The sequence below is a fragment of the Hyperoodon ampullatus genome, assembly GCF_949752795.1.
Source record: "Hyperoodon ampullatus genome assembly, chromosome: 1".
NCBI classification, from domain to species: Eukaryota; Metazoa; Chordata; class Mammalia; order Artiodactyla; family Ziphiidae; genus Hyperoodon; species Hyperoodon ampullatus.
The window spans coordinates 178,429,414-178,443,090 of record NC_136914.1 but is presented as its reverse complement, the minus strand read 5'-3'; the positions used below and the strand labels follow the sequence as shown (position 1 = coordinate 178,443,090).

Genomic DNA, 13,677 nt, shown 5'->3' with positions numbered 1-13,677 from the left:
ATTTTTTTAAAGGGGTCCCTAGGAATTTGAGTGACTGATTTTTTTGGCCATAAACCCTTTTGATAAATTTTTGGTCAGCTGATCACAACAATACTATCTGTGTGAAAGACATTAATTCTAACAAAAGCAGCAACAGTTGAACAGCCTAGAGATGCCATGATTTGGGAGAACAGGAGGGCAAATTTACTGAACCACCCGACAACCGGCCTGCAGCATAATTAGGTTAATGCATATGGTCCCTTGGCAGTTCCACAGCTACCTTCCTAGCACATTAAAATAAATAAACATATTGCCATTGAAATATCTTTTAATACCTTTTAATAAAACATAATTTCCCCTTTCTGATTTGATTTTTCTTCCCAAATCTACTTTCAAGAAATTGTCTTTCAAACATACACCAACATAAAAGGGAAACTTGGAAAACTCAAAAAAGCACAGCTATTATGAATTCCGGTTTTCTCAAGATAGTCTTACTTAAATTTATAATTATACTCAAAATACTTTAACTCGCTTTGCTATAGAAAATAGTTTTAAATCCCTATATATGGGATATTTATATCCCATCAAAGTTCTGTGCAAACATTTCAAGTCCATTATTCCAGTCTTCGGATATTAGCAGAAAGTCAATAAATATAAACATTACAATAAAAACTTAATTTAAAATATATACTGTGGAACCTCAAAACAGCTATCATGGATCCATAAGTCGATAGGGTTCAAAATGGAATTACCAGCAAAACTCTAGCACCAACATATGTTACAAATGAATACATCTTTACGTCAGGTTTCAAGATGTATCCTCACTCAAGCTTTCCAAAATTTATTCAGTAACAAAAACAAACACAAATGGGGTGTGTGTGTGTGTGTGTGTGTAAAACAAGATGTTAAAGCAACATATAATTGGTTTATATATATAATATGAAACATTTTTAGCCAGGGGAATTTGTCTGGTAAATAAATATTGAGACTATAGCAAAGAAAAATAAAACTTACATAAACTTCCCAATAAAAGCCTGATCTCCTGTATTCATCACAGAGCTTTTGCATAGACCTTTTAAATATACAAATCACTGGCCAGAACTCTACGTGCAGACTACCATCTTCCATTATCACCAAATCTTTAGTTAAAATAGTAACCATACTCACAGGAGGGATGAGTGAAAAAGGGTGAGGCTCTGACAACCACCATTAATACAGACCTTAAAAGGACTAAATCAGCAAAGCACATTTGTTGCTTGCTAAGTGGAATATTATGAATTTTCTGATGTGCAGAGGGATGGATAACATGGTTAGAGCCTTCTGTAGACCTCTGAATGGGTAAGCAAACTTTTGTGTTTACCTGAGACAAATATGCTCAAATACTATGTACTTCAACCAGGATATAAAATGGAAGAGCCAAACTAGTAGAAGCTTCCACATTTTAATTTTTAGATTTGCAAGCTTTCAATGGAACCTCCATCACAGTAGCAAACTGCACATAAAGCTATTACAGACTGTTTTTTAAAAAAAACAAATTGGCAGGTGATGGCTATGCTTAATGTATCTTTGGTTTAGGAAGTCGAGAATATTGATTAGAGGCCAAACAATCCCCAGAATTCAAATTGTCATAAGGATTCTGCATGATTTCTTTTCTTCTTGTTAGTGGCCTTGGGATGCTTGTCTTGGCCTGGAAGTTTTGAGGCTCTAGCTGGGGGCTGCTTATTTGTTTTTGTTTGAAAGAGCCAGCAGGGGGGCGGAGCTTAGATGCTTTTGGATTTGGATTATTTGCAAGATTTGTTTGACTAGATGTTGGCTGGAGTTTTGCAGAATTACATGGTGTGATTATTGGTGACTTCTTACAAGTGGGATTCCCACTTGGACACGTTTCAGGAACTGGAGGAGGTACCACAGAATTCAAGATGGATGGCTTAAAAAGCTTCAAGGACTTGGGCTGAGATGTGTAGCCCTCTGGTGAAGACTGATTTCTTCCAACTCTCTTAGCCTGGTCTACTATACTTGACTGGGGAAGTGTCTGAAGAGAAGTGGTCACAAATTGCATGTCACTAATTTGATTATTTGCCAAATGATAAGGCTCTTGAGCATTCATGGTCATGTTCAAGTCTGCTTCAGAAGGTGTACTCTTCACCACATCCTTAGTGAATTGTGGGCTTGATGAAAAAGGCCGGTCTTCCAGACCACTGCTGCTTTCTTGTTGCAAGCTGTGTGTAAAGCTTTCATCCAGAGGTGCAACAGCCTGATGTATGCCCTGGATTATGCACTCACTGTGGGCCTCGGTATGTTGTGGCTTTGCTAGTTTTCCCTGGGCGTGGTCTGTGGGTCTGGGAAGGCTGCTGGAAGGCTGTAGTACTTGAGGCTATTAGAATTAAAAACAACATTAGCAACAATTCATTTTAGAAATAACACCCAGAATTAATATAAGTTCCAATTAGGCTGTGTTGGTACTTATTATGTTTTAATATGAGTAGCATGTGGGGGTTTTTTAATTAAAAAATAAGTTGCAATACTCAAATAATTCATGAGACACATACAAGAGTGATGATGCAAACAAAAAATGGTACGGGCAGTAAACACTAAACAAGATCCAAAATCAAACAGGAGAAAAGAAAAATATTAAACTACTGATTTACTGTAAAAAATGATTTCTACCTTAATTGATTCATTAATTATTTAAAACTTTATATACAAGACAGCTTGACAGAATGATTTCTATAGTCCTTTGGTTTAATCTCCATATAACATTCAAATAGCAACTATGACCTTCAGAATATTACCCATTTTAAAGGCTTATTTTTTAAGGAAAGCTCTATACCACTTCAATACACTTCATCAGAGGAAGCATTAACTTCAAAGTGTCAGGTGCTGTACCTCTATCGAGAATTAAAATTACCAGCAGATAAACAATTTAGAATGAAGATTATATTCTCAGTTGATGTGAAATTCTAATTACTTAAAAAAAATAGGTCAACATCTTTAGCTAATGTTAACCTACCTTTAATATTCTTACTGAAAAGTTTCAGAATAAAATGTTTTCACAGCTTATTTGTTCTGTCTCACTGCCATTTGAGGGATCAACCAAGGTTCTGTTATGGCTGATATATGAAAAACAGATTTACCTTCCCCAAGAGCAAAGGTCCATTAATAAAACTAAAAATAACCAGCCTTTTGAATGGTGTCTGAGATTAAAACAGATTTCAAGTTGCCTGTAACTTGAACTAAAGCTCAGAAGCCTACAAAAGTAAAGTTCTTAAGGCTCACATGCCTTGCACACACTTCTCTGGAGCTTACTGTGTGATTATATTCTATACAAATCAGAGGAAACATACAATTTCCATTACTTTGGGGCATTCAGTAAAGAAATATGAATCTTAAAGTTATCTTTCAATGGCCCAAACAGTTAAAAGTTTATGGGGCAGAGCCTATTGGTCATATCATGATACAGGAATAGTTGCTCTAAATGTTTAAACACACACACACACACACACACACTCATATATACGTTCTATTAAATAATGTGGGCTGAAAATGTCAAAAAATTTGGCAAAGGGCTTTGAAACATGAATGTTTTTAAAATACCTTATTTTACTAATAATTTTTTTACTATGCTAATCCACAAACAAATCTACACAGTATCTCTAATTTCCCCAAAAGAAAGGGTGAATCTATTTATGTTGCATCATTTGTATTTTGCTCCTTTTTTCACCTCCTTGACCAGCACACTGGATGATGGCTACCAGAGTCAGAAATCAGGGATTAGATTATGGAGGGGTTACAAGTGACTGAGAACAAAGGTCACCAACTCATGGAGGGATGGTTGGTCGTGATGGCATGGGGTTGACTTGCTATTTATAAGAATAATAAAAATCAAGAAAATGACTACTCAAAGTTAATCCATGCAGAATATGTTACATTAAACTTTTATCTTAGAATATTTAAAATAAATAAGTCATCTCAGTTTTTGCTTCAAGATAAATGTCCTAGTTAAAGTCACTGGGCATTTTCACAATATATCACCATAGAGATGATTTAGAGGTACTAAAATCATCAAGGAATTTATTCAAGACTCTCCTTGGGATTCCCCAGAAAAAAACTGGCCATGCCAAAGTGATATATTCTTTAGAAAGATCAGTAAAAATATAAAGCAGGGCCCTATTAAGCAAACCAAAATCTACCTAAGGGAAAAAAAAAGCAACCAAGGAGGAGAAAAGTGCAACATCAAACGGTTAATTGAATGGGGATCTGTTTTCCCTTTTTACCTCTTTTCACCTTTAAAAACAATAAGATAGTCTAGTCTCGAGTTAAAAATCTTAAAACAATTTAAGACCTTTGAAAATATCAGTGACAATCTAAAAAAATGATTTTATTGCAATATGTTTATTGCCCATAAGGAAAAAAACGGTATAAACATGCACTACCAGCTCAAAGCATAAACAGGTATAATTTTCTAAGTAAGATCAAACTGATTATTAAGATAATCAAGCCTCCAGAAAAGGGGCACTATGAACCGTAGATAAATTATCCATGTGCATTGTTCTGATTACTTATATTACCCAAATGACCACTGCTTACCAGAGAACTAAATGGAAATACAGCAGAGTGTCATGTCAGAAAGATGTTCTGCTTGTATTAAAGGCAATAAAGCTCAATAACAAATATTAAAGAACTAGAAAATAATAAAATTTTGAGTCTTTTAACTGAGAGGAGTTAGACTGACCAATTATACAAAAAGTGTCCATACTATCACTTAATTACATTAAATAAATCAGTGATTTCTAAATGCTGAATAATATAGATTTTATATTTTTATTAAAAGTTTATTTTAAATAAAAATTTAATTTCCCTATCCCAAAATAAATGTCTTATTTTATTATTTATTTGAAAACTAGTTTGTAAATCAATTCTGCTACTTGATCTTCTGTCTCTAGAAGAAGATCAAGAAATGACTATAGTGAGGACCAAGGAAAGGCTTACTCCTGATTTGTGGAAGATTATGTAAAACTGGTTACCCACTAAAGACCGGGTTGCCGTTAATTACCTGTTGACAAGTAGAACAACAAGTTGCCTCTTAACATCTAGCAAGCAAAAGCAAAGATGTGTTCGGACAGCTTGCTGCTTGCAGTTCAATTCCCCAAATTCTAAACACTCAGCTGTATATTAACAATTCATCTTGCCCACGTTTAGTACTGCACTACCACAGGTGTTTTCAGAATGAATTTTAAATATAAAAAGAAAAATCCCATGTAATCAGGGATAGTAAGATCAATAGGAAGGAATATCAAAACCATTCATTCATTTAAAAAATGTCTGATATATCATGCACTGTGGTAGGTGTAGGAAAATATGAACCTGAACACAATGCTGTTCCTGTGGTTGAGAGGCCTCATAAGAAAGAGGCAGGTAGACAAATGATGAGACCATGTCTCAAGCATAACAAAATGTAGAAGCAAGAAGAAAATATATGCCTGATTAGAGAGGTCACAGAAGGCATCCGAGAATTGCAAACATCTGAACTGAGTTTTAAGATGAGTAGGAGTTTGCTGGGAAGAACATTCAGGGTAAAGGGCCAGTACATGCAAAACACAAAGGCAAAAAAACCGAACATAATGATGTTCTAGTAACTTCAAATTGTTAGACTGAATTGGCAAGCACAATGTTGGTAGGAAAGTGTAGGCAAGGGCCAACTCATAAAGGAACTCGCATCAGGCCGAATAGTTCTGACTCTGTACAGTAGATGATGGGAGACACTGATGAATTTTAAGCAGAGGAATTGTAAGACCCAATGTGTATTTTAGAATGTCACTCTGGTGGGATCAGTGAGGAATGTAACAGTAGGGGATGAGACTGTTAAGCATAACACCCTGGTAGTGCGCCATTGCTAACAGCCCAGGTGATAAATTATAAGGGTTTAAAATTAGGATATAGGAAAAAAAACTGGAAATGATTGGAAGAGTTTTGAAGGAGATAGAGAAATTTAAGATGAGTTCAGGTTTCCGGCTTCGAAGATGAAAGACGAGGTATTGCCCTGTATCAAAAAAAGACCTCTGGGGAAGTTGCCCACCAGCCCATTCATTACAGAGCCTCAGCTGCCCACAAGACTCAGAGGGCAAAAGGAATTCCCCCACTACTGCAGGGACCTCTGGAAACTCTCTGTAGTCACAAATTCGTAGAGCTTTAGTACTCCATCCTTGCAACTTGTAGAAAGGTTGGTTGCTAAAGCTTAAATATGTGGGTCCATTCCTAGACTGAAAGAACTCAGGGCTTCTAACTGGACTCAGCAACTTCAAGTCTTACTTTAGTAGTTAAATACATATACTTCAGCACACTATTCTGAGAATTCTCAGATGTAATGGCTACAGATGTTAAGGTCAAGAGTGCCAGCAATAGGCACTACTGGGTAATTATGCAAGGGATTGATAGGCATCTTCAATAATAACCTTAAATGTCTATTCTGTGCTGCTTACAAAGATAACCAGAGACTGCGCTTCTTAAGGCACGTACCGTGCTTTATTCATTTTTTGTTGTTGTAGTTGGTATCCTCAGTATTTGGCACATAGCAGGGATTAAATATGTATTTACTAGATAATAAATAAATGAATATTGGTAAGTGGTATATTCCAGCATGGCTTCTTTGGTAATAGACTAGCAAAATGATACTCCCCTATTAGGTCAATGATGCAGCACTAATTTAAACGAGTCTTAATAACTGATGGAAAAGAAATCTTATAATTAAAAAAATGTTTTCTCTAAATAAGTTTGGGGTCAGCTTAATGATTCATGTTTAGAAGCATAGCATGCAGGATTCATTACATGTTAGCTTGAACACAGCACCTCCCATTATGACCTGCACCTCCCATAATAACCCACCAGCTACGCCACAGATGTTTTTTAGTTGGAGACTCGACATTTCTGGATGAAATATGTTAGGGAAACTGTCTTAACAAGCATTCAACTATTTTTCATTTCTAATTCTAATAATTAAAAATGATTATAACATGTAAAACACTTAGGATAGAACCTCCCAGAGCACATCAAAATTGCTCAGTAAATGTCACTCACGATTATGAAAAGGTGTGAAAGTGATTAATTCAAGCCATTGCCTTTTTGTAACTACATCTTGTGGGGGGAAAGCAAGTTCTATAATAGTATTATAATAAACTAGTTGCTACAGATTGCAAGGTCTCTAGGCTCCAAATACATATCTCAATAATGTCAGTCATATCTAAATGTTTTAAATCCACAGGAGGCATATCTGATATGACACAGAAGTCAAGATTCCTCAAGTGTCCTCCTGGAGATAAACCAGAGCTAGGACATGCAAGGCACTTTAATGTTTAGAGAAAATTTACATGTGGCTACATGAAGGAGCTAGTACAACACAGTATTGAATCACTGAGCTTTTGAAGTCAGACTGATCTGGGTTTGAGTTCTGGCTCTATCTCTATCAGTGAGATATTGGGTAAATTATCTTACTACTCTAAGATGGAATTTTGTAACTTGTAAAATGAGGATAATAGTACCTACACCTCATTGAATTGTTATAAATCACAATTGATAACATGCAGATAAAGTGCTTAGTATTATGCCTGACACATTACAAATACTTGAGAAATATTATACTCTAGACTGTAAAAGAAGGGTTTCCCTTCTTTCCAATGGTAGACAACCAAACTCTACACTCACGTGCATAATCTCTAATTATCACAAGACCCTAGGTGGAAGGTACTATCTTCTTTTTGTAAATGAGTAAACTGAGGTTAAATGAAATTAAGTAGAATCTCCAAATTCACAGACTTTAGTAAATGGCAAAGCCAGAATTTGAACTGACAGAGAATTTAAAATGCAGCACTAAAATTTTATTATTCTGTGATATTTGGGTTAAGTCCAATGAGTTCACAGACTTTCAGAATATGCAATATAGCCAGATGATTGTTTTAAAAACTCAAAAAGACAGATTCAATACCAACATTCAGGTATTAACTTTCCTAGATAATGTCCTATTTCCTTCTCAGCTGATCTGTCCTACAGAAGATAACTCTCAGACACCAAATTCAAGCCACATGGTGAAGCAGTATTTCCAGGGAAAAGTGGTTCCAAGAGACCCACTGGAGGAAATATACTGAACACAAGGAAATGCAAATTAGCACTCATCACAAAAATTCTTCACCTTCACCATTTCATAGCACTTCAAAGATTTCTAGCATTAACATAAGAAAAAATAGTCATATCTGTAAACATACAAAGGAAGTTTCTGTAAACATTCTTGTTCTAAAGTCACCAATAGTAAGACAGCAGCTAGAAATATCAAGTCCTGATGGAGTAAAAATATGTCAAAGTGTGTAAGGTAGAAAGCAGAAAATGTTCTAAAGCATAAAAATGCTATTGCATAACAGACACAGGAATGACCTACTATTATTTTCTTGATACATACAAGTTTATTATCATTATTAAATACATTTCAAAGGTTAAAAGGAAGATGGTAATGGAGCCATTTGTAACATGCCTGTAATTTCATGCAAGCTCTGACATGCATCATGCAAACTGGGGGGAAAAAAGTTACAGTGAAGAAGGTGGTAGGAAAAAATCTGAAATTGTACTGTACCACGCTTTGTCAGAGAAGTAATGGACTAACTTCTCAACTCCTTGCCAATGGCATAATGGGAGAGCAGAGACAAGAAAAAGACAGGACAGTGGTGTCAGAGACCACATACAACACCAAGGAATAGCCATGACTGGGCAGCAGCAAACGGTATTTGCTTTTCTTTTGTTGTATTTTTCTAGGCATTATTATTTTAGTATATTTCTATAAAATGAAAACATTCTTAATAGATTTATACTTTCTTGCTGAAGTGGTTTGCAAGTTAATACAAATATTCATATCCACCGAACAGTGTATATAATCTTCTTACCCTTAAAAGGAATCACTTGAAGAATCTTACCAAATAAAATACTGAAAATAATTTTGACACAATTAATATTCATATTCCAAAGATCTAAAAAGGTTTAGCTGCATGTAATCCCTTATAAAGGAAGTAGAAATTATTTTTAATAATTTCAATCTTGCATATTATAAATACAACTGAATGTTAGTTTACTTTTAACTGCTGCTGCATTAAAGACCAATAAAAGAATAATCTGATTTTCACGTATGTCTTAAATATAATGTTCTACATTATAAGCAAGGCTCCACACATCACTATAGAGATGGAAGACAGGACTGGATCCCTAGTATAACTAGATTTCAAAGAATTCTGGTCTATAATTCACATGAACCCAATCAAAGCTTCCAAGTATTCCTGAGGACCAGGAATGCTCTTATTCCCTAGATCTCAGAATAGTGCCTCTAGATCTCAGAGAACTTAGGGAAGATATCTGACTGATAAATATAAATTATAAATAAGCAATTTCTGAAATAAGGAGTTCAATGACTTTTCTAAGTTGATCAGTTAACTGCTTTTAAAAACTATCAACACCACACTGTAAAGCAACTATACTCCAATATAAATTAATTAAAAAAATAAAAACTATGGACGTGAATAAGAGTGACTTAAGTAAGCATTTACTGCACAGGCATAATTAGTGTGAAATGCTTAATCTTCAAGAGTCTATATCTCTAAGACAAAGAACCCATCAGCATCTACCCCTGGGATGGAGAATAGTTCAGGGGAAAAAAAACCAAACTAAACTAAATAACATCATAATAGTACAATTCCACTAGTGTGACCAATATGCACGGTATATTTATCCAGAGTAGGATACTGCAGGCACTATAATATGGCAACAAATACAGCTAACAAGACAATCCCACAATCTGCAGAGCAGGCTGTTATAAAAGGCTTATACAGATAACAGCAATTGCTTTGTTTCTCATAAAAGCAAGGTGTTGAGAAAGAAACTAACCCATGCCTACGTTTATGGAACGGCCTCCTGGACCATGAGTTTGATGCACATTTCTAGTCAATTAACCAATGACTAATCTGCACTTGAATTAACTGCAAATATGGACACAGTGCCATATTCTATATCAACGACACTTAAAAAAAAATAGCTTACTGTAAAATCGAATTGTTCAGTTTTTACTGAGTTACTCTTTTCCACTTCATCAAAAATATTTTATTTTTATGAAAAGTCACTCTCAGAGCTAATTTCTCATTAAAGCACTGACTGATGCTATCTTTACATGTACAATTGATTACAGTCACATGGTGAAGCCAATCGGATTGAGCCATGTTAATGTATACCTTATGAACATGTTTGACAGTTCAACAATACACATCAAGCATCTCTAAAAAGCACACACCCTTTAAGAACCATCCTTCTAGTGCTGACACTGATCTAAACACAAGAATAAATTGCACTACAATAGTATCTCTGTTTAATAGGGGAAAATGGAAACAACATCAATGTCAAACAACAGGAAAACAGTAAATAAATGATATCATAGTCAATGATAATGTATTATCATGTAGCCATTAAAATGTTTTCAAGAAATATTACTATATAAAAAATACTCATATAATAGTATGTGAAAAAAAGCAAAACAAAAAATTGGAAAAAAATATGAGAGTATCATATGTCCTAAGAGAAAGTACTGTTTCATGAATCTTTAATCTGAATTTTAAATATACACACACGTGTGTCTTGGGTTGTAAATATATAGTTTCATTCAGTAAATATATACTGGGTTATGATGTAAAGTGAATTTGTCAAAAAAGGTTTGTGAAACAACCCCTGAAGGTTATAAGAGGAGGAGGAAAATATAAGACAATATAATTGCCATTCTTAATATAATTCTGGTGAATACAATTAGTGATTATTATAATATAAATTTAGAAATCAGGCAGCACTGCATCAAGAAACTGCTGGGCTGGATTGGGAGTTTGGGATTACCAATGCAAACTATTATATATAGGATGGATAAACAACAAGGTCCTACTGTATAGCACAGGGAACTATATTCAATATCCTGTGATAAACCATAATAAAAGAGAATATGAAAAAGAATATATATATGTATAACTGAGTCACTTTGCTGTACAGCAGAAACTAAATACAACATTGTAAATCAACTATACTTCAATAAAAAATTTTTAAAAAGAAACTGCTGGGCTTAATATGGCTATTAAGACATAAACATGTATTTATGTTATTTTTGTTGCTTAAAAACACCTTTTTTCTTCCAATTTAAGTTACTGTATGTGGAAGCTAAAGGAAGTAAGATTTCTAAATTCTTTCAAGAAAGGTGTTAAACAGCAAATTTTAAGTCTCTTTAGGCATGATAAGAAATAGGTATTATTTCAAGATATACTTTTTGAAAAGTCAGGTATTCCTGAAAGCATATGCTCTGGCAGGAAATGTTACTTGAGATTACCATTAAGGCTTTTACTTGCCAAAAGTAATTATTTTTATTAAATTTTCATACTGTGAGGTAGGTTATATATTTATCATTCCTAATTTTACACAGTTGGAAATCAGAAAGACTAAACCAATGCCAGTTAAGTCAGTTGGACAAAAGCTGAAGTGCCTACTGACAGCAGGAAGACCTTTGAATGTTTACATGTAGATATTTTCTGGTAACCTAGAGAAAATTTAATTTGAAACTGGAAGATAAGCATCATCAAGCAGAGACTAGTAATACACCTGAGAAAAGGAATGTAAGTCAAAATTTCCTGAGAAAGTTAAAAAAAAAAAAAACTTAGAAGACCAGGATTTTCCATTTATCTCCATTTTTTTAGAGTTATTCTTAAATTCACCAAGAACATCCTTGGCCACTGCAGCTTTCTGGAGTTACCAGAGCTAAATAGTCCCTGTAAACATTAGTTATTTCACTCTCTGCAATATCTAAAACAGGCTATCTCTTTATGCCTGTTTTATTAGGTCCACTACTCTTACACATTTTAAAAAACAAAACCAAAAACAGACTACCTTACTGAAGACTAATAGCCAAGTTTATCTGGCTTCTGCATTTACAAAAAAAGTCAGTTCGCTTAAGTTGATATTCAAGAGGGCATCAGAAAGAACTTATTATTGAAACACGATAATGTAGGAGAACTCTCTCAACTACACACCATCACTTACAGAATTAACCTCTCCAAAATTAAAATCAGCACTAGAAATCACAAACTGACTAAATGTGGAGACAAATATTGTTTCACTGAATACATAGCAGTTTAGTGCAGGAAAAGGGGACACCTATTCCAAAACTCTCTGGAAAACTACTGGATTTACTCCCATAATTTCATACCCTTCTCCTTCTCTATATTTTATCATTATCAAATAATAATCATTATTATTTTATACTCCTTTATATTATTATTTTTTATACTCCTTCAGGCGTTCTTGGGGTAAATTCAAAACAGTGTAGTAGTTTAAACATATTTCCTTTAAAGGAACCTTCAAAGCTCAATAAGAGCTGTCAAAAAGCTGCGAACAAGTCCTCTAGTTATCACTTTCCACAGAGTCCTACAAGTCTCAATGATCAAGTCTCAGGGCCAGTTCTCTTAGCTGCATAAGCTATGAGAACTTACCCAGTAAAAGACTCCAATGTATACACCTTCTCCTAGGTGGCCAACACATCCAAACTCTGGCAAACCAAACTTTCTTTTTGCTAACTTGGAGATGCAGAGAAAGCAGGTTTGATCTAGAAAAGCTAGAAAGACGGTTCTTGATAGTAGTGCTGAAGGACAGACGGTGCTGCTTCATAGTTGGAAATGAAAAAAATACCTCTGAACCCAAAGGAGAAAGAAGCATTTGGAAATGGAGAGCCAACGATTCAGGTGAGGGATAAGTAATTTCTAAAGCTATACTAATGAGAAACTAGTGAAATGGGTGCTCCTGGGAAACATGTTTTAAAAATAAATCTAAACTATTTGTAATACTGAATAATTAACCTTAAACTCCAATTCCATATTACATGTAGCTGAGAAGGAGAATGGGGAGAAGAACAGTGGAGAAAAAGAACAGGGACTATAAGGGGGCTTCAGAAAAGTTAAGGTAGGTGTGTAATTTACCTCAATCTGAGGTAAATCTGTCAACCATGCAGTATACTGGCTACAGCTTAAGAATACATTATCATTTGTTATAATTGCCCTTTGAAATTCAGATTAGTTCACTAGCAATTTAGTATAATTCTTTATGTGCTAGCCATCTTTAAATAGAGGAGAAAGCAACCTAATTGAAGCAAGGGAAGTAAAAAGGAGGACTTACAAAGGTGGTAGGAGATGGGAAAGGAGGAAAAGGGAGGAACGCTTTCACCCAACAAACTAAATTGCTAGCAAATAAACTTGATATAAAAGCCTATGCAAACTCTACTCCATTGTTCTTTAAAAAGTGCAAAAGGGAAGGAAAGGCATGATGGCCAAAAAATAAACTTCAAACCTTGTCTCAAATTCATGTTGATACTTTATAATTGACTGGTTCAAGAAATAAATTTTTATTTGAATAAATCACATTTTAAAATTTTAACTGCTTAAAATTTCCCCCTTTTGGACCTTCGATACTTCACATGATTTTGATAAGAATAATTTATGAAAAAATTGATATGAATCACAAATCAGGGCAAATCCATGGAGAAGGCATAAAAGTGACTGACAACATTTATATCTTTTTCATTAACATTAGCTTTTTTGGGGTGACTTTTCAAAAAAGATAAAATATAACCAACTTACCAGTTATATACTTAAG

General features: G+C 34.5%; 1 protein-coding gene across 4 annotated transcripts in view; it reads right to left on the bottom strand.

The window, feature by feature from the left end:
- Positions 1-1,404: 1,404 nt before the first annotated feature.
- The window catches only part of CCSER2 (coiled-coil serine rich protein 2), a gene marked incomplete at its 5' end in the record, with an annotated part of 109,910 nt that continues 97,637 nt past the window's right edge, over positions 1,405-13,677 (bottom strand). For 2 of the 4 annotated variants that reach the window (XM_079720651.1, XM_079720653.1), the window contains 2 exons: positions 2,152-2,353; positions 8,597-8,636. In XM_079720651.1, coding sequence (XP_079576777.1) covers positions 2,290-2,353; positions 8,597-8,636 — 104 coding nt within the window. In that variant the 3' untranslated portion in view covers positions 2,152-2,289. Of the gene's footprint in view, positions 2,354-8,596; positions 8,637-13,677 lie in introns of all 4 variants that reach the window. The other 2 variants (XM_079720650.1, XM_079720652.1) reach the window with 2 other exon arrangements.